This window comes from Balaenoptera acutorostrata, chromosome 20 (assembly GCF_949987535.1).
Source record: "Balaenoptera acutorostrata chromosome 20, mBalAcu1.1, whole genome shotgun sequence".
Classification (NCBI taxonomy): Eukaryota; Metazoa; Chordata; class Mammalia; order Artiodactyla; family Balaenopteridae; genus Balaenoptera; species Balaenoptera acutorostrata.
In genome coordinates this window covers 50,485,432-50,513,120 of record NC_080083.1, presented here as the reverse complement: position 1 = coordinate 50,513,120, position 27,689 = coordinate 50,485,432, and the positions used below count along the sequence as shown (strand labels likewise).

The following is a 27,689-nucleotide window of genomic DNA, read 5'->3' as shown; positions in this document are numbered from 1 at the left end:
TTGGAACAAGCCCTGCAGGTGATTCGCATGTGTGCTAAGTGAGAGAACCATTGGTCAAAGCACAATAAGGCAGAGCCTGTCACCAACCCCAAATCAGAAAGAATCCAGGGGAAAAAGCCAACCTGTTGCAATGTACAAAATGTTTTCTCACTGCTTAAAAACAGGATTAGAGAGGTAACATGACTTAGAAAGAAAAATGAAAAGCATCTGTGGCTTTTTGTTATAAACAGTAAAAGAACTGAAAAAAGAAGTGATCTTTTAAAGTATGAGTTTATTCTCCAGGTTTTCTTAAATATCCACAAATTAGTGCTTTTATTGCAGCTATATCCAGAAGCTGGAAACAATTTAAAATATGTTCTTTTATCATACATTTAACACTTACAAGAGATAGAATGGAACAGTATGAATTTTAGAGATGTTTTTCAATGATTCAACAAAAAGCATATGGAAACTGATAATTACAGAAATAATGATTGAACTCTAAAATAAAAACATAAATTATATAGAAATGAAAGGGTAAAAGGTGTTTCATTAAAAACAAACAAACAAAAAAAACAGTGGCTCATCACCTCTCCTGCTGGTTAGTAACCTAATGAAAACAATGAGTCAAGTATTCTCTTCTCCATATTAAAACAAAGTGGTTCTAACCTTTTCATGCATGCCAGCTTTAGGTCAGAAATGTGAGCCAGGATTTTAGGTTCAGAACATCTCAAATATTTTACTGCCTTAAGCTAATGGATTCTTCTTTGTAACACAAGAAATTGGTAATAACTCTTTAAGTTTGCTTGGACAGAAAAAACAATGGATGAGCATTTAATCAAGTCAAGTGGGATTTGGTCACTGGGACACAGTTACAAATGGCACCAAATCAGAACACACAAAAAGCTTAGTTTGAGGGTGAGCATGTTAAAAATAAAATACAAAGAAGAGGAGCATTTGAGATCTTTACAGCAACATATTTGGCCAAACAGTCTAGGTTTGGCAAGTACGAGGGGAATGAGTCCCTAGAAAGATGAAGTTAATGAGAAGCTAGATTCAAATTAGTTCCAACTCAATTTACAAATTAACAATGCAAAATGATTTTATTTTCCATCCTTTTCATTCAAAAGAAAATTAAAAACTATATTCTTACTGCTAATGTAAACTTCTGATGTTTCTTACCTTGTCATATTTTTCGTTAGTTTTTAAAGATAAGTGATAGCAGATATTGTTATTAATGTGACCAATACATTAAATTTCCAAAGAATAAAATTAGATTAATACTATGTTATTATTCACAATAGAGGTTCTACAACTGTCCCCAGCCCTGGGATCACGAAATAGGATGATTTAGTGATCATTAAATGGAAAATGAATTGTGAAAACTGTTGTTTCCAGAATGCCTTTCCCTCTCTATTTGTATTTTTAAAAAAAGACCTTATACTTTCTTCATTTAAACATATTTTAAATAACCTAACGTTGTTTCCTTTTTCCATTTTCTCTGAAATCAAATTTTAAAACTTCTAAAATTTGCTCATAGTAAGTGATCTCAGATGTTTCTTTTAACAGTAAAACTACTTTTGTTTAGTTCTGTTAAAAAAAAAGTGTCAACACTATACCATTTGCCAAGAGGGTGGCCTGAAGTCTTTTTGGTGATTTTTAATGCATTTTAGGTTGTTATCTAGCATGCATATAATGGAACAAAAGTTCCTATAGGAGAGAATGAATTTGGAGCATTAATGATGTAATTACACATGGAAGCTAAAGCCACAAAGGAGTTATAAAAATGACCTTGTGTATTAACCTCTGTCAACACAATTAGTTCAACAACTGGTCAAGTCAGGGAAAGGGGGTAAAAATAAGCTACTGTGATTGAAACTAGCTTGACTCAAAAAAAAAAAAAAAAAAAGTCTATAGCCTACCAGATAGCTCTGTACACACTCAATCTAGAGACTTTCTGCCACAATACTAAAATACAAATTCTTCACAAATCACAACTTTATCCCAAATGTTCTTATAGGTTCTATGTTGCTTTTTAAATTCTACTAAATAATCAATAGCTTTACAACAAAATTAATTTTATTTAAAAAACACTTAAATCACTATCCCACAAAATGTTTAGAAACACAGGTAACCATGGAAGGTAAACGTGCATATACTGCTTTTATTATTATAGTTATGGTTGTTAGCTGAATGAAAACAAATAGTAGCTAAAAAGGTTTCAAATGATAGAATAATGTATTTAGGTAAGTTATGACAATTTTTTGAGTACTCACAATAGAAATGTATTATATATTTTTGCACCAACTGCAAATGCAAAGTTAACAATGAAATCGAGGAACTGAAGATCAAAAGGGGCCTCAAACATATTCACTAGCTTTTAAACTTTAGACAAAAGAGCTGAGAATAGAAAAAAAAACAAAAAACCCAACATATACACCATAAAAGTCTTTCTTTTTTAATGACTTCCAATTTTAACTCTTTTCTAAAAGCATTAAGGGCATGGAGACGCTTATTGTAGATTATGTATCATCTCCTCTTTGGCTATGAGGTGTGTGGTTTTGTTAACTAGAGACATCAATGAGTTCAGTTTCTGAGACCAGTCATTTAATAAATTATTTGGATCCTTGGGTCTCTGGAAGTTGATAATTCCTGCCAACCTGTCTACTTTAGCAAAGATGGTCTTGTTAACTACTAGATTCGAGAGAAAAGCCTCTGACTCCTGCAAGAGAGAGACAAATTGGATTGAGACAAGATGATTTTAATTATCAATAAACAAAATTTAAGGAAAGCATTTTCTAAACTCTTCACTGAAGAATATGCTAAATTTCAATAATAGTTAGAAACTGATTTCCTGCAATGATGTACTTATTTTACTAAGCGTCTAGGGAATGATTAGAATGAGTACATTCAAAGTCAGCGTTCAGTTTGAACCTCCCTGCAAACTTAATGCTGTGGGTACTGCCCAAGAGCCTGTTGCCAACAGCAACTTGGTCTACCTTCTACGTTTCCCCCTAAAAGGCAGTATTATACAGTTAGTTTGTTTCCAGAAATGCTGGGTTAGAATATATGCTCTGCCACTTGCCAACTCTGTAGCCAAAGAGAAGGCACTTTACTTCTAAGGACCCCGGCACCCTCGGCCAGAAACGAGAAGAGCTAATGAACTAACCGACGATCAAGCCCTCTAACCCCAACATTCCACGATTCTCCCTTTTCAGCTAAACTGTCAGACTCCTTCTAGTGACAGAAATGGCTTTTCAGACCATAACTATACACTTTGCTTAACGCCTATCTCTTTGTTATTGTACAGTTTACCAACATGAAACCCAGACCTGAAGATGATAGTCCTCTAACATGTCCTGGGTCCTTTTCAGGTGAACTGCAATGAAGTCTCCCTCATATGTTTTATTTCTACAGTTCACTTTTGGGAACCTAGACATATTTATTATAGAAATATATACTTTACCTTCAAATTAATCACTGTAAAACTACCATATTTAAGTGAAGATTTGAACTAGTATAAATAATATTAATGTAGCTATAAACTTGATATTTAGGCTACTCTTTGGTATTCAAGATAGCTTGGGGAAACTTTCTATCACCTAAACTTAAGTAATAAAACAAAATTGATTTTCTTGCTCAATTTTTACAAGTCAATTGATTTTCAAAATGAATGGTTACAAACAACATTTACTACTTACATCAACAGATAGATCCAGAAGTTGTGCCATCCTCTTCATTGTTATCCTCGTGTAATACTTGGCCATTATTCTAATGTTCTGAGGAGAGAATAGAAGGTACGGAGGACACAGCCGTCAGTAAGGCCAAAAGCCCACTTGTTTTCATATCCAAATAGGTTTAGTGAAAATGTCAATACTCAGAGCTTTTATTTTGCTATAGTCCACCACTGGGATGAAGCTGGTTCTAAATGTCAATAACGAAACTAAATATTTAGATATTTTGGCTTCTGTGGTTATTTTTAGTTATTCTGAGTACACTCTACAACTCTTCTAAAATATGTATAGTCAAAATATAGGCTTAACTAAATTAGTTGTTAAAAGTTGTAACCGTACTAAAATATTTTTGCTAAATGCAAGAATCTAAAGTTAAGTTTTTCTAATTACGACACAAATGTTTAAAAGGCTAAAATTTTAAAAAGATCAAAATCATCTCAAAACGCTACCTTATCATCATTATAACTATGTAAAGATAACTCAAAATTAAACTCTTAATTTTCACTGGAAGTGGTGCTAAAGTTAGAGAGACGCCCCTTTGTTATTCTTAATGTTAATGTTACTAACAAAGCAGCAGCACTCACAAGGAAAAAGGGGGATGGTGGGGAGAAAAATGAGATCATCTTTGAAGAAGCTGCACCTCCTCCCATCTCTAATCAGGGCTGATGGCAACACCAACCTCTCAGAAAGCATGAGAATCACTCAAGACTTCCCGCTTTTCCTTCATCCTTTAAATTTAACCAATGACCAAATTCTACTACTTTTCTTCTTTAAAATAGTTAATTCCATTCGGCCCACTCTTCCTCAATACCTTGGCTACTGCCTTAATTCAAGCCCATAAAGCCACTTAGCTAGTCTCATCTCCAGTCTTCTCTCTCTCCAAATCCACTCCTCACACTTCCTCCCAGAGGACTCTTTATAAAACACAAGCCTGGTCATTATCCTCTCAGCTTTGTTACGACCCAGACCTTTTCCGTATCTCCAACTTCCTTTCTCACTGAGCCGTTTCCTTGGAGGTCCCCAAGTTCCCCAGTCTCCATGCCCCAGCCTCCATGCCCCGGCACAGACCATCCCATCTGCCTACGGGGACTGCCCTCCCTTGTCTGCCTGCTGACGACATACTCTTCTCACAAATCTTACCTCCCACATCGATTCCTATGTATCCGGCCTGACCATTCTTCCTGGTGGAACCAATCAACTCTCTCCTTATGCTCCCCTCTAGTACATGTATACTTGTACCATAATACATAATTTATAAATGTATCTTCCACTGTGATTTATTTTTAAGCATTTTGAAGGTAGGGACCATGTCTTATTCTCCCACGTGTCCCAGCACTTTGTACAGTGTGTGGCATATAGAAGGCTCACAATAAATGTTTGTTAATGAATGAATGTTGACATAATTCAATTTGTAGTGACACCAAGAAGATCAAAGGTCAGGTTTAAGACATGTTACCCATTTCCAAAACTACCCAGCGAGTACCAGAAAGAAAACACTCCCTCTACCCCCATCCATCCCTCACATTCTTAAGAAATTCCTTCTGATTTATATGCTATAAAACTTTGGATTCGTGAGAGGTCCTCTCAAAATGCAGCATGCTAACACAGTTATCTTTTCTGAAAAGCTAAAAAGAGGTGGGGGAAAAAAAGACAAGAGGGGTAAGATAAATTCTGATGTGCTTTGGGAAATAAGACAATAAACATCTGAACAACAAATTTACAACACTACTACATTAGGCACAGAAAAAAAAATCCTAAAGTGAAGAATTAAAGACATAACATCCAAAAGAAACATTTGAGGAATAAAAGTTTATGCTCAAATTTGCCAAAGTTTACTTCTAAATTGTCATCTCCATCATGCCAGATCCTTACATGTTCAACAACTCTGTTTTTCAAGTCTTTCCACCTTTTTTCACCTTCCTCTGTATAACCAAAAACATCAGTTGCAGGACTCTCCAGAGAACCTTTTCTTAATTCCATTCCATAGTCTTCAACAAGTGTGGACCAACGCATCAACTCCATTGTGGTAAAAAGCTTTAAAAGATCCCTGTAAATTAAATAAAACTTAATATATTCCAAATCTGTAAAAATTAAGTTGCATCTAATATAATAGCAAATTTTAAAATATCAACAAAGAGGATTTTTACAAAGTTTTGTCTGTAGAACAAGATACAAGTTATTACTTATTTTACCAACTTTACTATCATTTTTTCCACAGTAATTGTGAAAAGCACATTCCCCTACTTACCATTCTGCTCTCTCCTCTATCGTATTTGCCAATCTCTGGACTAACTGACTGTAAACTTACTAATGAAACAGATAAAAGAAAAACAGCTTAAAAAAAAAAGCACAATGTGCTTATGATAAAGCCTATGTCTGTTTTATTTACTTGCTTTTTATTTATTTATTTATTTTTGGCTGCATTGGGTCTTTGTTGCTGCGCGCGGGCTTTCTCTACTTGTGGCAAGCGGGGGCTACTCTTTGTTGCGGTGCGCGGGCTTCTCACTGCGGTGGCTTCTCTTGTTGTGGAGCACAGGCTTTAGGCGCGTGGGCTTCAGTAGTTGTGACACGCGGGCTCAGGAGTTGTGGCTCGCGGGCTCTAGAGCGCAGGCTCAGTAGTTGTGGCGCGTGGGCTTAGTTGCTCTGCGTCACGTGGGATCTTCCCGGACCAGGGCTCGAACCCGTGTCCCCTGCACTGGCAGATGGATTCTTAACCACTGTGCAACCAGGGAAGCCCACGTTTTATATAATGGATTTTCAGAAGCATCTACTTCTGAAAATCACAAAGCCCCAAACATTTACAAATGATAAAATTTATCAAATGATTAATTAAACAAAAGTGAGCTTGAAATAAGACTTCTACTTGATAAGTGGCTTAGAATGGAGTGTGTTATAATCTCACTGCATTAATTTCAAATGTAGTCCTAAAAAAACACTTTATTTTCTCTAGTTTTATTCTCTAATACAATCTATCAGCAACCAATTAAGAAGTATACACTTAGGTTAACCAATTTTCTTTCAAAACGGTGCTTCTACTGAGACATACTATACTAATTATAAAAGTACTTACTTGTATTTAGGAATTTCTTCTAACTTCTTGTCACCACTTATTCGGTGAACCAAATCTGACTGTTCATTGTCAAAAGGAGCCAAGATAACATAAAGGACAACACTTTTCAGGGCCTAAAAAGGTTGTACAATGCAACAGTTTACATACAAGACTAGAAACAAAATGGAAACTTTGGCAGAAAGTGAAAATTCATGGAATAATTGTATATACTCATTTTTAATACTGTATTCAAAAGTCTTAGGGAAAAACCTTATCAGATTGCTCTTCATAGTGCTTTTCTTTAATGTTTACTTTTCGTAAAACTATTATAAAACAAATGCAGTGAATTTTTGCTAATATTTTTTCCTTTCTGGCTGCGCTGCACGGCTTGTGGAAATCTTAGTTCCCCGACCAGGGGTCGAACCTGCACCCTCGGCAGTGAAAGCACAAAGTCCTAACCACTGGACCACCAGGGAATTCCCGAATCTTTGCTAATTTGAATTACTACCTGGGTTGGCTTTTTTTTTAAATTGAAGTATAGTTGATTTACTTAGTGTTAGCTTCAGGTGTACAGCAAAGTGACTCAGTTTTATATATATATATATATATATATATGTATATATATTCTTTTTCAGATTCCTTTCCATTACAGGTTATTACAAGATATTGAATATAGTTCCCTGTGCTATAGGGTAAATCCTTGCTGTTTATTTTATATAATACATAGTGGTATGTATCTGTTAATCCCATACTCCTAATTTATCCCTCCCCCAAACATTTTTTTAAAATAAATGTATAAAAAAAGGTTCTTATAACAAGTTAGCAGCAAAAATGTGGAATCCACATATAATCTATTCACAAACTTTGCAAAATAATTTTCCAAAGTAATGCTAGGTCTTTATCTGTGACCTTTGTTAGAAGGTAACCTGCTGTACATGTCTTAAATAGTAAGCCTACATTTCTTCAAAGGCCATAAATAATTCATCTGAATCAGTAAGGATAAAGTGAACTATCAACAGACTGAACAGAAAGCAGTACCACACAACTGCATGTAATTACTGAAGTTAAAATTATTTCAAAAAATGCAAATTCTTCCTAATAAGTATCAATGTCAAGTTTAAGACTATATTCTTACCTGTTGCCACTTTTCACTTTCTGCCTGTATACAGGGAGTATCATAGATTGCTCTGTAGTGCTTACAAATAGACAAATAAGATCCTTCATGTTGATCCAGCTGAATCATTAAGTTATAGTATTTCAACTTTAATTTCTGAAAAAAATTGACAAAACAAATTCGGGTTTCCAGGGTTTCCTCCCAACATTTTCAAAGTAAACTTATAGTAAGAGATAGGCTTACCTCTGTATTTTCTTCCTGAAAAAATTTGGTGTTAATTTTCTTGCTGATGATTTGTGTACGAATGTAATCCTTCACAGCTAGGCAGAGCCGCATTTGCTCCAAAATAAACTCCACTCGCTCTTTCTTTTCCATTGACCCATACGTTTCCACCTAGCAGAGTAAGCCCCCAAATAAGATTATAATTTTTAGTAATGTTTTTAAATTGCAACAAAATTAAATAGACATTAAAAATTCACACTTGATAAATAATATAAACCTTCATGCATATTGAGAGAGTGTTGATGGTGATATAAAAAGCTAGTTTCCTCCAGGAAATTACAATTTAAAAAAATTATTATACAGTAAAATGGATTTTTTTCTTTTGGTGTAAAGTTCTATGAATTTTAACACATGCACAGATTTCTGCAACCACCATCACAATCAAGACACAGAACAGTTCCATCACCCGCATATCTCCCTCACATGCCCCCTTTACAGTCACACTCATAACCCCTGAAAACCAATGATCTGTCCTCCAATACCACAGAACTGTGTTTTCTTTATTATTTATTTATTTATTCATTCATTCATTTTTGGCTGCATCGGGTCTTAGTTGCAGCACGCTGGACCTTCTGTTGCAGCACGCGGGCTTCTCTCTAGTTGAGACGCACAGGCTCCAGAGCGTGTGGGCTCTGTAGTTGCAGCATGCAGGCTTAGTTGCCCCACAGCATGTGGGATCTTAGTTCCCCGACCAGGGATCGAACCCGCATCCCCTCCACTGGAAGATGGATTCTTAACCACTGGACCACCAGGGAATTCCCCCAGAACTGTCTTTTCAAGAATGTCGAATATAATATGCAACCTTTTGAGACTGTGTTTACTCAGCATAATGCTTTGAATAATAAGATTCAATCAAGTTGTTGTATAAATCAAACAGTTCATTCCTTTTTATGGCTAAGTAGTATTCCATGCATGGATGAACCCCAATTTATCCATTCACCTGCTGAAGAACAACTGGGTTGATTCAATCTTTTGCCTAGCACAAATAAAGCTACTCTGAACATTAGCGGACAAGTTTTGTGTGAACATAAATTTTCCTTTCTCTTGGGTACCCAGGGATGGGATTGCTGGGTTATACAGTAAGCGTATGTTTACCTTTATAAGAAACTGTCAACCTGTTTTCCAGAGTGGCTGCACCATTTTGCATACCGCTCAGCAATCTATGAGAGTTCCAGCTGCTTTGCATCCCTGCCAGCTGTTGGTATTGTCAGTATTTAAAAAAAAATTTTAGGTATTCTAAGAGGCATGTAGTAGTATCTCATCATGGTTTTAATTTGCATTTTCCTAATGGCTAATAAGGAAATGACAATTCTAAAAATGAAAAAAGATATCAGTTGCAAGCTAACTATATAATAGTTGAAACCATTATACAAAAAAGAGGCACAGGTCTTTTTAAAATTCAGATGACAAGGCTGATATGACCCTTTATGGATGCAGAATGTAGAGTTACAGTAGATACCCACAAATATAATAGAGAATCAATTATATCAAATACTATGAAAAAGTTTCTAATATAATATTTGGCATACATATATTATAAATGATATATAACATCTAGAATGACACTTTTACAAAGTAGAATGAAGTAAGGCTATTATTACTACAATTTGGTCTGAAAATGTTTTTATTTCACTGTCTTGTCCTTCGTAATTTTTTTTAATAGTTATTCAACATATTGTGTGCCAGGCACTGTGCTAAGCACTCTACGTACACTAATTCTCCTTTGTAATTTCTTAAGGAAAATAGAAACACACACAGTGAACCATCAGTGTTTCATTTTGACATGTTCACTCACTCTCCATGTGTCAATTACTTTGAAGCAAATCTCAGACAAGATATTATAAATAAATATTTCAATATGTATCTCTAAAAGATAAACTGAAAAAAAAATCACACCTAGAAGTTCTTTATATCACTAAATATCTAGTCACTCCTCGATAGTCTCATTTATTTTTTTAATCAACTCAGAATCCAAATCAGGCTCATACTTTGCAATTTGTAGATATGTTTCTTACGTCTCTTTTTTCCTTGCCATTTATTCATTGCAGAAATCAAGCCAATCACCCTACAGTTTTCTAGAGTCTGAAGTTTGCAGACTGCGTCCCTGTGGTATCCTTTAACAGCCTCCTCTGTCCCTGGTATACCTTAAAAACTGGTAGTTAAACCTAGAGGCGTTATATAACTGAGATTAATTTTTTTGGCAAGAATACTTCACAGGGGATGTTGAATCATGAGGCATATAGTCCTCCTGGTTGGCAAATAGAGTTGGGAGGCAAAACTATGGAGCGAATAAAAACATCAGTGATTGCCAAGGGTTAGGGAGAGGAAGGGATAAATAGGCAGAGCACAAAGGGTTTTCACAAGCAGGGAAACTACTCTTTATGACACTACAATGCTGGAGACACGTCATTGTATGTCTGTCAAAATCCGTAGAGTGTACAACACCGCAAGTGAACCCTAATGTAAAACTCTGTACTTTGGGTGATAACAATGTGTCAATGCAGGCTCACTGACTGTACCTAATGCACCACGCTGGTTCGGGATGCTGATAGTAGGGGAGGTTGTGTGTGTTGTGGCAGCAGTGGGTATATGGGGTATCTCTGTATTTCCCACTCAATTTGCTGTGAACCTAAAAATACTCTAAAAAAAAAGTCTTTTATAATTGAAAAGAAAAAAAAAAAGGTGTGTGTTTGGCGGGGTGGGGAGCCTGAAGTCAAACAGAACTAGTGGTAATCCAACAAGTTACTTAATTCCTTTGAGTCACAATTTCCTTGGCTGAAAAGTGGGGATAAAAATAGTGTTGCATGTGAACATTAAATGAGATCAAGTATATAGAGAACACGTTTTAAAAAATGACAACAGGGCTTCCCTGGTGGCGCAGTGGTTGAGAGTCTGCCTGCTAATGCAGGGGACACGGGTTCGAGCCCTGGTCTGGGAAGATCCCACATGCCGCGGAGCGGCTGGGCCCGTGAGCCACAACTGCTGAGCCTGCGCGTCTGGAGCCTGTGCCCCGCGGCGGGAGGGGCCGCGGTAGTGAGAGGCCCGCGCACCGCGATGAAGAGCGGTCCCCGCACCGCGATGAAGAGTGGCCCCCACTTGCCGTAGCCGGAGAAAGCCCTCGCACGAACCGAGGACCCAACACAGCCAAAAATAAATAAATAAATAAATCAAGTAGCTATAAAATTAAAAAAAAAAAAAAAAAAAAAAATGACAACAAACACAATGCCTGCCATACAAGTTCCTTCCAGTATTATTTTTTTCCTTTCCTTTATCTAAAATGGATAAGGTACATGACTGAAAAGTTAAAATAATCGATTTAACTTAACGGGGAGCCTTTGATGGACTAAAATTATAAGCAAAAATTTGAGCATAGGGCTTCCCTAGTGGCGCAGTGGTTGAGAATCGCCTGCCAATGCAGGGGACACGGGTTCGAGCCCTGGTCTGGGAAGATCCCACATGCCGCGGAGCAACTAGGCCCGTGAGCCACAACTACTGAGCCTGCGCGTCTGGAGCCTGTGCTCCACAACGAGAGGCCGCAATAGTGAGAGGCCCGCACACCGCGATGAAGAGTGGCCCCCGCTTGCCGCAATTAGAGAAAGCCCTCGCACAGAAACGAAGACCCAACACAGCCAAAAATTAAAAAATAAATAAATGTATTAAAAAAAAAAAAGAAAAAAGAACGAATCCGCCTGCTAATGCAGGGGACACAGGTTCGAGCCCTGGTCCGGGAAGATCCCACATGACGCAGAGCAACTAAGCCCACAAGCCACAACTACTGAGCCTGCGCTCTAGAGCCTGTGAGCCACAATTACTGAAGCCTGCACGCCTAGAGCCCGTGCTCTGCAACAAAAGAAGCCACCGCAATGAGAAACCAGCACACCACAACGAAGAGTAGCCCCCGCTCACCACAACTAGAGAAAGCCCGTGCAGCAATGAAGACCCAACGCAGCCAAAAATAAATAAATAAATAAATTTATTTTTTAAAAAAATTTGAGCACAGTTTATGTACATTTTTCTGATAGGAGAAATGGCTTTTCTCAGATTTCTTAGCACTCTGCTATCTCATTTTAAGGCCTCTCTTAAAAACTGTCCTGAAACACAGCAAACTATGAAGGAGTTTTTCTTTGTTAAACCAATATAGCCTAGAAGTTGACCACCAATCAAATATTCATTAAGAATGAAGCCAATGATGAACAGTAAATTCCTAAGGCATAAGTAAATGAACGTGAATTACTGGTTTTATTTAAATTCTAAAGAGAATTAAAATGTTCAAATAAGGGCACTAAGTTAAGACTAATTTGTTGATCCTACTTTTCTTCAAAACTTTTTTAGCAGTTAAATTTGGTTGGGACCATAATTACACAACTTCCAGCTACTTAAATAACCTCACACTCCATAGTACTCACTCTTAATCTTGGTGGTTCAGAAGAAAGTGATAAGGTGCCAAAAGAAGCAATTACAAGAAAATATTGCTGACTGTTTTTTTTTTTTTTTGCTGCGCCACACGGCTTGTGGGATCTTAGTTCCCCAACCAGGGACTGAACCTGAGCCTTCGGCAGTGAAAGAGCCAAGACCTAACCACTGGACCGCCAGGGAATCCCCAAAATACTGCTGACTGAATGTAAAATTTTACATACTCTAAAACGCAGCACCTTACCTGTAACTCTTGTAAAATGGAGGCTGCCTCTTTGACGTCACCATTCTGCTCTTTTATAGTTGCTAATGTTTTAGTCAGCCGAGCACGCTCAATTTCAACGTAAATCTACAAAATACGAGAGGTTTATATTATCTAAATTCCTACAGAAACGTGATAAAGTTGAAAAGGTAGAACTGAACTATTATTCAGACAAGGTATTTCTCTTGCAGCTGTCATGCACTTTATCCTCCACGTACAAACAGCAGTGTGTGACATTTTACATTTCACAATCACATAATTTTAAAGAAAATATCTCTATAAAATGTTATCCATATTTTGCAGCTTTCCTTTGAGAACCTAAGTATGAAATCACTGTGCTTAACAACTAACAGGACCAAAAACTAAATAAATGGCACAGAAAGTGCCTTTAAAAGAACTGATTATTTGAAAAATAACACTTTGCAAAGAGCGTATGCAGTCTATTATCTATAATTCAACCAATACTCTCATTCTGATTTCTCTTTAAATGCAAGGCTACTACTTTCTCTAAAAACATCTGATCTTGCTAAGTTAAAGTTACTAGCATTTTTTGCAGCCATTTGTAATGTTAGTAGATTTATAATTTCCAACAAATTAAACATTAAAAATATAACTACAGCCTAACAAAGTCTAGGGAACTAATTTTCATGCTTGGGTTTGCTGACCCATTTAGCCTTTGCTCTGCAGCAACCCCTTTTCCCCACTCCAGTCCCAAATCCTTAATCTCCAACGATAACAAACTGCTTACACTTTCCTAAATGTACTAAGTGTTTCTCACTCTGATAACTCTGCATATAATTTCCCCTATGTCTTAAATGCCCTTCTCCCTGTGCTCTGGCCCAGTAGAATTTCTACTCATTCTTAAAAAGCCAGCTGAGCCACCATAAACTCTCTGAGGCTTTCCTGGGGTCCTCAGCCAGTCAACCCCTACCTCTGTGCTGCAGGGAACAGCAGGCACATTGCTACTGTCATGACCAGCACAGTAACTATTTCCATGATTGATCTCTTTTGAGGTTAAAAATAGCGTCCTGCCCATTTTGGACCTCGCACAACACAGGTAGGTGCTCAGTAAATGTTTAATGAACTAAACTATCAAAAGAGGCAGTAAGTTATATATAAACTAAGTTTTTGTCTTCAAACCACAAAAATCTACCTAGAAAGAAACGCATCTACCACAGCCACCATTTCATACTTGCCCTTTTTAGAGAAACACTAGATTGGGGGTGGGGGATGGGGCACAGGCATCGAAAGAAATACAGATAGATTCTGGCAAGACAGTGAAAGTCTGAAAGCTAACCTCACACTGTAAACACTCTAAGAAACCTTAGCTATCCCAAACATTACATTACACATGACATTCTGTGTATTCCATCTTAAAAACACATACATATGTACTTACATAAATTGTTTAAACACATAAGTATCTCTGAATACAGGTAAGACAGTACTTACTGTGAGTTCTGCTAATAGAAAACTCACCTTTCCTTCTGTAACCATTCGTAGAGTATCAATTAATCGAAGTTTGATTGGAAGGTCTGTGATTTCCTCAACGTAAGTACAGCACTGCTGAACCATTTTTGCAACAGCCTAAAATAATAAAAACCATTCATAAGTTAAATTCATTCCTCGTACAGGAAAAGGAAGTATTTTATTGATGGAAGTGCTGTGGTCAAATCTGGTCTTCCCAAGCAACTCTAGATACTGAATTGCCGATTAAAAAAAAAAAAAAACTCAACCCCCCTAGCCCCACCCCTGCAACCCTTAGCTAAGAAGTACTGAATACTCCGTGACAAAGCAGTAAAGGTTAGGAAAACCTCAGGTGCAAAGACCTTACCCCTCTCCACTACAACTGGTGGGTGAGCTGATTACACAACAGGAAAGGTGGAAGAGGCATGTCTGGCAATGTCTGTTAGAAGGCTGGCTGGCTAGCTTTTTTACAGTCAAGAAGAAAAGTATGGAAGAAGTGGCAACAGATTACGGGCAGGGGAAGATGGGGGGAGAGAAAAGCAGTGTTTAACAGTGGCTGTGACAGCAGTGAAGCCATGAAGAAGAGCCAGTGGCAGAAGCAGAAGGTAAGACAGTTCCACCATCTGGGCGCGGAGGAGGGGCCACAGCCAGCCACGTCACCTCAATAAAACGCGACACTGAAAAGCACATCGTCTCTTGCCCACAGCTCCCTGACAGGTAGTACAAGCAGACTGTACTACATTTCTTCCAGCTCTAACAGTCTATGATCTAGGTCGGGGTCAGCTGACCTTTTCTGTATATGTTTATAATAAATATTTACACAGTATTTTAGACTTTGTGAGCCATAGGATCCTCTGTGGCAACTATTCCTTTTTATTTTTTATTTTATAAATAAAATTATTTTATTTATATATTTTTGTCTGAGCTGGGTCTTCGTTGCTGCGCGCAGGCTTTCTCTAGTTGCGGCGAGCGGGGGCTACTCTTTGTTGTGGTGTGCGGGCTTCTCATCGCGGTGGCTTCTCTTGCTGCAGAGCATGGGCTCTAGGTGCGCGGGTTTCCCTAGTTGTGGCTCATGGGCTCTAGAGCGCAGGCTCAGTAGTTGTGGCGCATGGGCTTAGTTGCTCCGTGGCATGTGGGATCTTCCTGGACCAGGGCTCGAACCCGTGTCCCCTGCATTGGCAAGTGGATTCTTAACCACTGCGCCACCAGGGAAGTCCTGTGGCAACTATCCAGCTCTGCCTTTGTAACTCCACAGATATACCACACGTGACAAATGGGTGTGGCTCTGTCCCCCCAAAATTTTATTTAAAAAGGTGGCAGGTAGGATTTGGTCCTTGGCCCATAGTTTGCCAACCCCTAACAGCATATCATAATCATTGATAATAATAATTAGGACTCTGTCATCAGGAAAATGTTAAATTACATTAAGCATATTTTAAGATAGCAGAAAAGTAAACAAAATATCTTGCTGTCAATTATATCTCAGTAAAGCTTTAAAAATAAATCCCATGGTATATCTTACACAGATTTCCTTGAAAGACATTTAATGTTCACATAGCTCAGATCAGACTTAATATCTGAAAATTAGCTGTTTAGAGACTCCCAGGAGTTCCAGACGGCGAAGGTTTTATTGTAAAATATAACTCCTTCAGTAAGTGCAAAGCTCTGGAACACCCAGTCTCTCACAAAACAGATGATCCCTCTAAAACTAATTATAATAATGATTTCTAGAAGGGCATACAACTTGATCATTCTAAAAGCTGTGCAAAAAATACATCAACAGAAACCAGATGGGGAAAAGAAAAGGAAACAAATCAACATCCTAATGATAAGTGAACATCCTGCTGCTCCCCGAGAACACTGTAGGGAAGTCATTAGGGAAGTCACAGTTGGCGTGATGCTGACCCTCTGTGCTGAAGTGACAGTGAGTTAGAAAACCTTAATCTTAAGCAATCTAGAAAAGGTTATTTTAAGAAGATTACTACTTTCCAACACTGATAAAGCAAAAATGAAAAGTTTGAGGTAAAAAGTAATTATGAGAAAAGGAAAGAGGTATTTGGAGTCCCTAAGTACTTTCCAGCTGTGAAGACATAACATGTTAAGGCACAAAGAGCAGCTCTGGTTCCAGTTCTGGGGATGTCACTAGCCGGCTGTAACACTGACTCCAACTCCTCTTTCCCCAAGAAGCCTTCCCTAATAAACCTAATTAAAACCTTTCTCTTCCTCTTTTCATACATCTTAGCATTTTTACTATTCTAATGTCACTTACTATATGTTGCCATGTATGCAAGTAATTTTTTTAAATTTTAAAAATCAATCTTGGGACATGTTAAAGGTTGCTATGATTACTTGCGATTTATGTTCTGTACTAAGCTATAGGTTACTTACACATTTCTTCACATTCCAAGAGCCTTACATATAAAATTCAGTTTCTCTATCAGAAAAGTAACAGAGTAAACAGTCTCTCTACTAGTTCTAAAATTTTATGACTCTATGAAATTAAATCTGTATTTTAGGATATGTGCTTTGAACTTTATATTAATACTATATAAAACACATATTTTTGTTTATTTTAACCCAGGTTGCCCCAAGATTTCTATTAAGTAGCCCTTTCAAAATTGTCCCATAGAAAGCAAGTCTCTTAGAAAATCAGAGGAAGATGATGGCTTATCCATGTTAGTCTCTCAAACCACAGAAATGAGCAGCAAAAAGCATATTTAAATGAATTTCACATTCACATTCACATGTACTAGAGAGCCTCAATTAAATCTATGTTAATTCTTAACAGTGAATTTTATATGCATGTAAACTTATCTAAGAAAAAGGAAAAAAACCAATCACAGTAACTTTGCTTTTTACAAAAAATAATTTAACCCACTCTAATATCAAGCTCACTCTCGCAGCAGACTAATTAATAAAATAAGGGCTTTGGACAAGAACCGTGTACTTCTATTTTTTGGTTCCACTACTACCTTGTTTTACAATGTCATTACCTTTACCATTTGAAAGCAAAAAATAAAAACCCATAAGCTACTCGGAACAGCATTTTAAAGATAAAATATAAATGTAAAAAGTGGAGTCTACTTCTATAGAGGATCATTTAAATATATCTCAAGCAGAACAGGAAAGCAGTAAAGAAAATCCAGCTTCACAAAAACACCAAAAGAGCACATATATAATCTTAAACAAAATGAGTAGTCTGAAATTTTAAACAAAATGATGTCTGAAAATGGCCTCAAAAATAAGTTAAATAGGGGCTTCCCTGGTGGCTCAGTGATTCAGAATCTGCCTGTCAATGCAGGGGACACGGGTTCGAGCCCTGGTCCGGGAAGATCCCACATGCCGCGGAGCAACTAAGCCCCGCGAGCCACAACTACTGAGCCCACGTGCCACAACTACTGAAGCCCGTGCACCTAGAGCCCGTGCTCCACAACAAGAGAAGTCACCGCACTAGAAAGCCCGCGTGCAGCAACGAAGACCCAACACAGCAATCAATCAATCAATAAATAAGAGAGAGTAGCCCCCGCTCACCACAACTATAGAAAGCCCGCATGCAGCAACTAAGACCCAACGCAGCCAAAAAAAAAAAAGTTAAATATTAAGTGTTTAATAAAGGCATGCTTAAATTACGGATTATCGACTTGACAGATTATAACACAACCATTTAAAATAATAAATACGAAGGAGCGACATGAAAATAGAAGAAAGTTGCATCAACACTCTCAGAACAATTTTGTAAAAATATGCAAATATATAAAGACTAGAAGACAAAAATAAAAGCAGTTGTCATGAGAATATGGATAGAATTTTTAAAAACTCTCTAAATGTTGTGATGTTGATTTAACAGATTTAAAACAGATTCATAGAAAGGTTTTTTTCTGAAAGTCCTTATTTAAATTTGAATGTATTTGTTTTTGATCAATCATGAACTCACTTGTTTTAACTGACTCCGTCTTTTTGACAAAAGGATAATATTTTCATTAAGTAAATCCCATTCTTTAGCCTCATAGCACATCTTCACTACTGCAACTAAGATACGGGATGTAGACACCATATCAGAAGCCTGTAAGAATGAAAATATATTGAAAGTTAATGGAAACAGTGTCAAATGAAATTAATGGCAATTGAGGTTTTCAATATAATCTACTCACAGTTCGGGTCTGTTTTTCCAAAGAGAGAAGGGTTTCAATGACTTCTTGAAGTCTTCCTTCCTAAAACAAAAGGTAAATGAACAATGAAAACACCAACAACACAAAACCAAATAACTTAGTCTAACATGAGATGTTTCTGACACAGAAAGACAAAATCAATAGCCTATTTTAGAGGAAAGAGACTACTGTTGTCTTTTTCTCCTTTTCATGATACTGCCTGCTTCTCCAGAGGATTCCAGAAGTCAGTGGTTCCCAACTTGGGGCCCACAAGCTACTTTTTTTTTTTTAATAGATCTTTATTGGAGTATAATTGCTTCACAAGGCTGTGTTAGTTTCTGTTGTACAACAAAGTGAATCAGCCATATGCATACATATATCCCCATATCCCCTCCCTCTTGAGCCTCCCTCCCACCCTCCCTATCCCACCCCTCTAGGTCATCGCAAAGCACTGAGCTGATCTCCCTGTGCTATGCTGCTGCTTCCCATTAGCTATTTTACACTCAGTAGTGTATATATGTCAATGCCCTAACCCACTGCTGGGCATATACCCTGAGAAAACCATAATTCAAAAAGAGACATGTACCCACAATGTTCAGTGCAGCTCTATTTACAATAGCCAGGACATGGAACCAACCTAAGTGTCCATCAACAGATGAATGGATAAAGAAGATGTGGCACATGTATACAATGGAATATTACTCAGCCATAAAAAGAAATGAAATTGAGTTATCTGTAGTGAGGTGGATGGACCTAGAGTCTGTCATACAGAGTGAAGTAAGTCAGAAAGAGAAAAACAAATACCACAAGCTATTTTTAACATTTCAAAATGTCCAGGAGAAACTGACTCTAGAACAACAATGATTTAACACTCAAGAAAAACATCAAGTCTTTGTTTTGGATTCTAATTCATCACCTCAGTGTGGTAACACCTGTTTATCTTGTTCTGAAGAGACTCTTAACTGGCTGTCACCCATGTCTTTGAAGAATAAAAATGGGAAAATGATGATTTCTTTATAAATTCACCAAAAGTATTTTAAAACATGAAGTTCTGAGGAGAAATAAAAAGGATATTTGGTGGTAAAAAGATAGGAAACCCTGGTTTAATTTTTCAATGACTTTAGAAATAAATTATAATTGTGCTTAAAGAAAACAAAGCCTACCTGAGATTACCCACGCATGCTATACCAAGTCATCAATTGACAATAATCTCTATCTCATATGTAAAAACAAAACATTCCCCCTGGGGCATACATTAAGAAATGGGAATAACAAAATTCAAATAATATAAATCTAGATGATAATACACCAGGACTAAAATAAGCCATCATATTAGGAACCACACATTTTGATAAAAACAAAACCAACCCACAGCACAAAGACTGCATTAATTTAAGATATTGATATTACTAACACTGAATGAACTGGAAGTGATGAGGAGGGTTTCATTTATAAATTGCTTTTCTAACCGTAAAGGAAATTTATTTTTATTTTAATGACATTCATAGATGGTACATGAGTACTACTCTTTTACTGATGAGAGAAACTAAACAGCTTTTGAATTAAGGGCACAAATAATGTTTAGACTTTTCAAAATACTGTTCCCATATTTTCCAAGATAACTTTTAAATTATGAATTTTCTAGGCAGCACAGAAAATGTACTGTATGGGCATTGTTTGAATTTATTTTAATTAAATCTAAAACATACAATTACTAACATTTTAACAATGTTTCCCACGCAAAGGGCAGCACCAGTTCTGAAAGCTGTATAGGTTTACGTGTACAATAAATGTTGGCTAAATGTCCATCAGAGCAGAAGAACAAAGAACAAATCTATAAATTCTCCAAAGTTAAAGGTTAATAAATCATAAAAATCAAAGAATCGAAACCTGTGTTGTTCAAAGGTCAACTGTAATTTCCATAGGGAAATGGTTACTACTTGGCAACAAAATATAGTGCAAAAATAGCTAAAATGCAAAATACTGTTTACTGATGGTCCCCTCTTGTCACTTTTGTAATTACTATTATTTATTTATTTATTTATTTATTTATTTATTTTTGGCTGTGTTGGGTCCTCGGTTCGTGCGAGGGCTTTCTCCAGTTGCGGCAAGCGGGGGCCACTCCTCATCGCGGTGCGGGGACCGCTCTTCATCACGGTGCGCGGGCCTCTCTCCATCGCGGCCCCTCCCGTTGCGGGGCACAGGCTCCAGACGCGCAGGCCCAGCAATTGTGGCTCACGGGCCCAGCCGCTCCGCGGCACGTGGGATCCTCCCAGACCAGGGCTCGAACCCGTGTCCCCTGCATTAGCAGGCAGACTCTCAACCACTGCGCCACCAGGGAAGCCCCCTGTAATTACTATTAGTCACATGATTGTGATCAACAGCATGTAATTTACTGTATGGTATTTTAATTCAGAAATATGGATTTTAAAGAACTGCACCCTACAATGAAGGAATCACACACCACTCTAGAGCTGGGGTCTACCAGTATCAACAAAACATTATAAACGTCACCGTCACCTTCTCAGACAGGCATTCTTGGATAATGCTCTCTAAAGTCAGTAGTCACTCAGCACCTCCTTTAACACTCCAGCCCACTGACTTTCTGCTTTGCAATGACCCTGTGGACAAAGAATGTCACCTGCCGTTTCAGTAAACAAAGGATGTTGCGGCCATAAAACAGGATACCGGCCCTAGATAGTCAAGATGCATATCAAAGAAATGATTTCAATAAGCCCAGGCTCCTGCATCTTCCCCTACAGAGAAAAACACTAAAATCATTAACTTGAGATGTCTGTTTTTGTGATTAGCAGTAATCTTTTGATGTTCAACTACATGTTTGTTTTTTTTCAGCCAAAACTCCTATGTATTCTGGCTCCTCCATCACCTCTTTGGAACAGTCCCTCAGAGCTATCTGAGTGGCTGCCTTCCTGGGCTATAGTTCTCAGTAATGCCCCAAATAAGACATAATTCTCCACTTTTATTTAGGTTGTGCATTTTTTTCAGTCGACAACCCCAAACTCTTTCCCATTTTAATGTGCACTGTCTTTCTAATCTCACTAGAATGTACTCTGTAAGAGCAGGGGTCATGTCTATACTGTTCACCACTGTAGCTCAGTGCTCTGCACCTGCCCAAGCATATAAGGGTGTTTTTGTAGATATTCTGGAGCATCCCTTTATACCTTGTACCACAGTTATTAATGTGCATGTCTTGCCTCCTAAGTGGTCTATAAGTTCTTTAGGGCTGGACATTGTTTGATTGTTTCCCTTATACCAACCTGTACACAGTATGTGTTCAATGGATTGACACTGACCTGACCTATTCACTTGATCTTGGCTTACAATTCCTGATTCTTACTGTTACAGTAAGTAGGATGTGACAAATTATATGGCTGACAATTCAGTGCTATCTGAGAAACGTTACCATCAATTTCATTAAATACAACTCCCAATTCTCTAATCATCCCACTTTTCCACCCAATCTTCCATGTTCAACCTTATGGCTAAACACCTTCCTCGTTCCTTTCCTATCTATTCACATATCTTCCTTGAAATTCTACCTCCTCAATGCTGCCTTTCAACTCAGAGGAACAAGGTGGTCAGAGCTATCAAAACCAACTTGTTAGAACGTGTGACTTTTGTGACTCCTTTTTCTCATTAAGATAATCCTTGTCAATGAGGTAAATGACTAAGGAGTTTATTCAACATCAATACATGTTGGGTATCTGTATATTCTGTATGTTTGTGTCCTTTAACTCCTAAATGATCCAATCTTTTAATGATTTCTTAAACAACCTCAACAAGTAAGAAAAGGTCCATAAAAAGTTAACCACAAATAGTTGAAATGTAATGCCAATCCAATACTTTTAAATGACCTATTTCTTGAAGGGGTCTTTTGTCCAAGCTACTAACAATCAGTAAACTGTTTTACATTTCACCTCCTCTTTATTTTTAGTGTTAACCATGAGAAGAGGTTGCAGGTGACCAACTGAAATGAAAAGACATTAAGAGGAGGGAGAGGGACTTCCCTGGTGGTGCAGTGGTTAAGAATCCTCCTGCCAATGCAGGGAACACGGGTTAGAGCCCTGGTCCAGGAAAAGCCCACATGCCGCGGAGCAATTAAGCCCGTGCACCACAACTACTGAAGCCCGCGCGCCTAGAGCCCATGCTCTGCAACAAGAGAAGCCACCACGATGAGAAGCCCGCACACCGCAACAAAGAGTAGCCCCCGCTCCCCACAACTAGAGAGAGCCCGCGTGCAGCAATGAAGACCCAACGCAGCCAAAGATAAATAAATAAAATAAATTTAAAAAAAAAAAAGAGAGAAGGGAGAAACGAAGGATACATTCAATTTAAGAATGCAAGTAGTCCCTAAATAACCATGTGCCAAATATACACAGTAATCCAAAAGCAGGCGGTGGGGGTAGGGGTTGGAGGGGAACCTTCTGTGCATTAGAACTGTTAAATACTACATCTTTACAGTTCAGAAAAGGCCCTCATTAGATTAATTTTTAACTCCTTAATGCAAGGGTGAAATAACAACTATTATCTAGAACTAGTATCACTTTTATTATCTCACCAATCTGATACAGGGTCCTCAAATACCAATCACAGAGGCAGTAGAATGCAATGGTTAAAAACAGGCTCTGCAGCCAGACTGCTTGAGTCTAAATTCCAGATCTACCACTGTGTTAGTTTAAGAAAGACACTTACCCTCTCTGACCCTCAATTTTCTCTTCAGTGATATGAGCATAATAATATCTATAGTTCCTACTTCACAGAGTTGGCGTTAGGATTAAGGCAATACCTATGAAGTTATGCCTGGAACATAGTATGTACTTTACCATCATCATAATAGCTAACATTATTAGTCACTGTTGTTATTTGCTAGGTGAGTGTCAGGACACAGAAACAGAATTGTACTAGGTCAGGGACTTCCCTGGTGGTCCAGTGGGTAGGGCTCTGCGCTCCCAATGCGGGAGGCCCAGGTTTGATCCCTGGTAGGGGAACTAGATCCCGCTTGCATGCCACAACTAAGAAGTCCGCATGCTGCAATGAAAAGATCCCGCATGCTGCAACTAAGACCCGGAGCAGCATGCATGCATGCATAAATAAATAAAGAAATAGATAGATACATAGATAGATAGAATTGTACTAGGTCACAATTGTAGGAGATTCAAATGGCCTAGATTTGGCAAGTATACCACCTGGGTTTAGACTTCGGTCTGACTTTTGAAGGCTTCTGCTATATGTGGTATTCTCACCTGCTACATTCTTATTAATTCTCTATACACATAATTTTTATCTTCGAATGTCTTTCACATTAAAAATAAAAAATGTCTTAAGGAAAGTAAGCACAGAAGTGATAGTCTCTTAAAGAAGCCATGGGATGTAGCAAAAAAGAACACTATACCTATTGCTAGGAGACCTCAGCTTGATCTGATTCTTCTATAGACCCTGGATAACTACTGAAGCTGCCTGAACCTTAGTTTTCCCACAAGCAAAGTGAAGATAACAAAATTTCCTTCAGTTTTATTGACGGGCTCAAAATAAAAAACAAAAGAATGTATGCTAAAGTGTTCCATGCATTCCAATGTAGAAATGCAATGCTTTAAGTATTTTTTTATGATAGGCAGAATGGCTAGAAAATAATATAAAATGAGGGATAGAAAGCAAAACAGGGAAACATACCCTAAAAAACCCTAAGACAACTATCTAATCCAGAAGTTGAAAACTGTGGGTCTGTATTAAAAAAACCTTCTACCTTCCCATGCCCCAGCCCTCTTCCCCTGCCCCGCCTTCCCACAAGGACAATCCATAGCTACACCTTGTTTTGTTCGACAGGCACAGTGGCTTAAAAGAAAAACCAAATGGCTTTAATTTTACATAGTTTAACAGGCCCCAACATTCCCTGCTTGAAACATTTCCATCACCCACTTGACACCTAAAAAATCATTTGGCATTTGAGTTTGCAAATCTTCTCAACGGTCTTGAACATAACAGCGATGTTCTAAATAAATGCCATACATTGACTGCTAGAACAACTGTAGCAGCGAAATATGTTTTTCTTCCTGGCCTATAAGCTATTTGAAAGCAAGAGCTCTGTGCACTTATCTTTATACCCCCATAAAGTCTAGCACTGACTGGGTCTTGCACACAGCAGGCTATCAGAAGAAATTGGTAAGGGGAAGATTTTTTTTTCACCCTAGTCTCAGTTCTTGGAACAACTGTACTCCTTTAAAGCAATTAGTTTCTTCCTTATGGAAACTATCAATCTATTAATTCCAAAGAGGTGGTTTGGGGCTGACTTTGACCTGTACATGTTTTGTTTGATCTACATGGTGTTGGCTCAAACAGTGCTTTAGAACAGATTAGTGTCCAGTTTCTAAATATAAAGGCAATTCATATAAAAATCCATATTCCTGGGGCTTCCCTGGTGGCACAGTGGTTGAGAGTCTGCCTGCCAATGCAGGGGACACGGGTTCGAGCCCTGGTCTGGGAAGATCCCACATGCCACGGAGCAATTAGGCCCGTGAGTCACAACTACTGAGCCTGTGCATCTGGAGCTTGTGCTCCACAACAAGAGAGGCCGCGACAGTGAGAGGCCCGCGCACCGCGATGAAGAGTGGCCCCCACTCGCCGCAACTACAGAAAGCCCTCGCACAGAAACGAAGACCCAACACAGTCTAAATAAATAAATAAATAAATAAATAGCGCTCCCTTAAAAAAAAAAAGAAAAATCCATATTCCTGGTCTCTCCCTCAAATTAGAGGAGTTCATAAAGCGTGGCCTTCATTTGCAATTGGCAAAGATTAACCTGAGGTGCAGAGTTCCTACTCTCTTTCCTTGAGCAGGTGCTCAGAAGTTCAGGTTTCATTACACTTTGCTCACTAGGCAGGACACTCGGTGAGAGCAGAAGCTCTAGAATCAGTATGCCTCGGTTTGCATCCTGGCTCCACCACTTTACTAGCTGCATGATTTTGGAGCATGTGACGCAACTTCTCTTAGACTGTTTTCCTATCGTAAAATAAGAATGATAATAATACCTACCTCACAGGGCTAAGGTGAGGATCAAATAAGTTAATACATGAGTGCCTGGCACCGCAGAAAGCACTCAATACATGTCAGTGATTGTTTATCTGCCCCGCGCTGGAGGTGTTTGAGTTTTCCAACCTCTATGTAACTGGTGATGTTTCTTTTATGTAACTGGTGATGTTTCTTTATAGTAGCAGCTAAAAAGCTCAGAGATGAATTGATGGCTACCCTCCACTTAGGGTACTGAACCTAAGAAATACAAGTGTATCAACTTCACCATCTTTCCCTAACCTTGTCTTTTGTAAAGCCCCACTAAATTCTTTTTTGGAAAAAAGGTAAGCATTAAAAGGGTTCCTTCTGAGAATTAACTGTGAAGTATTACTTGACACTCCTCCTGCCCCTGAATTTATTATGTTTTAATGTACTTAGGTAGTAAGCTCCTTAAGAGACAAAAACAACCCTATTAGTGAATGTACCCCAGATGAATAGCAATACATGTTTGTGGCTGGATTGATCAAGGAATTTAAAGAGGCCTGAGCACAACCCTTAACGACCTCCATTAATTATGTTACTTTGTACTTCTGTGCCTGTTTGTCTTTACTTGTGCAGTTCCCGCTCCAGGGATGACTCCTCCTCATCCCAATCTTATTCTTCCAGGACTGATACAAACGTCAGCTTCTCTGTAAAACCCTCCCTTAACCGACCAGTAAGAACGAACGGCTTCCTTCTGTGTTCCAGTAAGACTTTCATACTTGTATGGCACTCACTACCACGCGTAACTTGCGTAATTTGTTGTGTACACGGACTCCTTAGGGACAGGGGTCCTGTGTTAATCACCTTCGTCCCTGTCCCTTCCCCTGGCCAAAGGCCAAGCACATCGCCACGATGCGTACGCAACTTAACCAGAGAAACTGATTCGACAAGAGCAACAGAACTAAACTCTATGATCTAGCGTGAATGCTGAAGCGGCCTTAACCCCTGAGAAACTACTAAAGTAAACGTGAAACAGTATCCAAGAAAAGGTAAAAAGTACTAATGGAGCCCCAACTCCTAAGGGAATGAACTGACCATCCGTCCTAGGGAGGTTCTGGGAAGCTGTATGCACTAGCGTACTCTGGCTGCGGGGTCTCCCTGGTCAGGAAGACCTGGGATCTCCTACTTCTGCAGGCCTAGCTCGGGCCGGGCAGGCAACAGGGGGATGCGCGCTCCAGCCCGCAGGCCCCCTGAGGCCTAAGCAAGCTCGGCGCCGTGACTCAGCCCCTGGCGCCCGCCAACAGCCAGCCGGCCTCCCCTCACCTTGGCCAGCTTCTCGCACTCCGGCAGTCGCTGATCCACCGTGGCGCTGTAGTCCACCTCCATCTTGACGATGCGCCCATCTGCCCGCTCCGAGCCGCCTTCCGCCATGGTCCCTGCCTGAGCGTCCCTTGATGTCCCCCTGCTTCGGCACCACTCGTCACCCACACCGGAAGCCGCCGGCGCACTCGCTCAGGCAGTGCGTCGGCAGCCCGCGCGAAGGACCCCACGAGGCCCCCTGCGCTGGCCGCCAGACAGGCAGCGCCGCGGACAGCCCTGGGGGCGGAGCTGGGGCGCGGGGCTCGCTAGTGCAGCCTACGTCCGGTTCTGTCTTTGATGACAGACTTCTCATCTACAGTTTGCGGTGAGAAAAGCTAGTGTAATCGAATAGGCTATGATACATATTCTTACACCTCTGCTTTGAAATATTATGCTTTCTCAGAGCCGTGGGCAAGTCGCTTAACTTTTCTTGGATCTCGGTTTTCTCCTGTCTATAGGAGCAGGCTGAAATAAACCCCGAAGAAAAGAGTTCTCAGGCTTCATCTGGTTGAGAATCTTGGTGGCTTAATCTGTGGGATCTCTTAAAGTTAATAAGAGAAGGTATGGCAGTGGCTCAGTAGTATACTAGGTAAATATTATGTTGGTAAGAAGAATCTTTAGAAAGACTTTTTATTTGCTTTCCCTTTCCCTCTTGTGAGCGTCAAAAGAGATCACGTATATCCGAGCCGATTTTCCAATTAAGGACCATACAAGTTTTCTTTATTATCATCCACACCATCTGGGTCCCTTTTTTTAAAAAAAAAAGCTTAAGATCCTTGAAAGTGAGAATGAGGCTGTGTGTGGTGTGGTCCAAGTGTCAACAGTAGCCTGGGAAGCAAACGGGAAGTCATGGAGAGGTCTACTGTTATGTTAG

At 38.9% G+C, this 27,689-nt stretch overlaps 1 protein-coding gene across 1 annotated transcript; it reads right to left on the bottom strand.

The window, feature by feature from the left end:
* Window positions 1-251: 251 nt before the first annotated feature.
* On the bottom strand, window positions 252-26,968 carry PSMD12 (proteasome 26S subunit, non-ATPase 12). The gene is made up of 11 exons (XM_057536418.1): window positions 26,780-26,968; window positions 18,452-18,511; window positions 18,235-18,363; window positions 14,313-14,420; window positions 12,816-12,920; window positions 8,120-8,269; window positions 7,898-8,032; window positions 6,784-6,896; window positions 5,586-5,760; window positions 3,681-3,758; window positions 252-2,701 (listed from the first exon to the last, which is right to left on the bottom strand). The coding sequence occupies exons 1-11, from the start codon at window positions 26,885-26,887 to the stop codon at window positions 2,492-2,494; spliced, it is 1,371 nt and encodes a 456-aa protein (XP_057392401.1). The 5' UTR covers window positions 26,888-26,968; the 3' UTR covers window positions 252-2,491.
* Between the last annotated feature and the right edge of the window lie 721 nt (window positions 26,969-27,689).

What these genes read in the sequence shown, in the direction of transcription:
- PSMD12 (XM_057536418.1), bottom strand. Translation starts at nt 26,887, where the DNA reads ATGGCGGAAGGCGGCTCGGAGCGGGCAGATGGGCGCATCGTCAAGATG. An exon ending in TGGAAAAACAGACCCGAACT is followed by an intron (nt 18,364 to 18,451) that starts GTGAGTAGATTA and finishes TCATTCTTACAG; the next exon opens with GCTTCTGATATGGTGTCTAC. An exon ending in TTCTGGATCTATCTGTTGAT is followed by an intron (nt 2,702 to 3,680) that starts GTAAGTAGTAAA and finishes TCTCTCTTGCAG; the next exon opens with GAGTCAGAGGCTTTTCTCTC.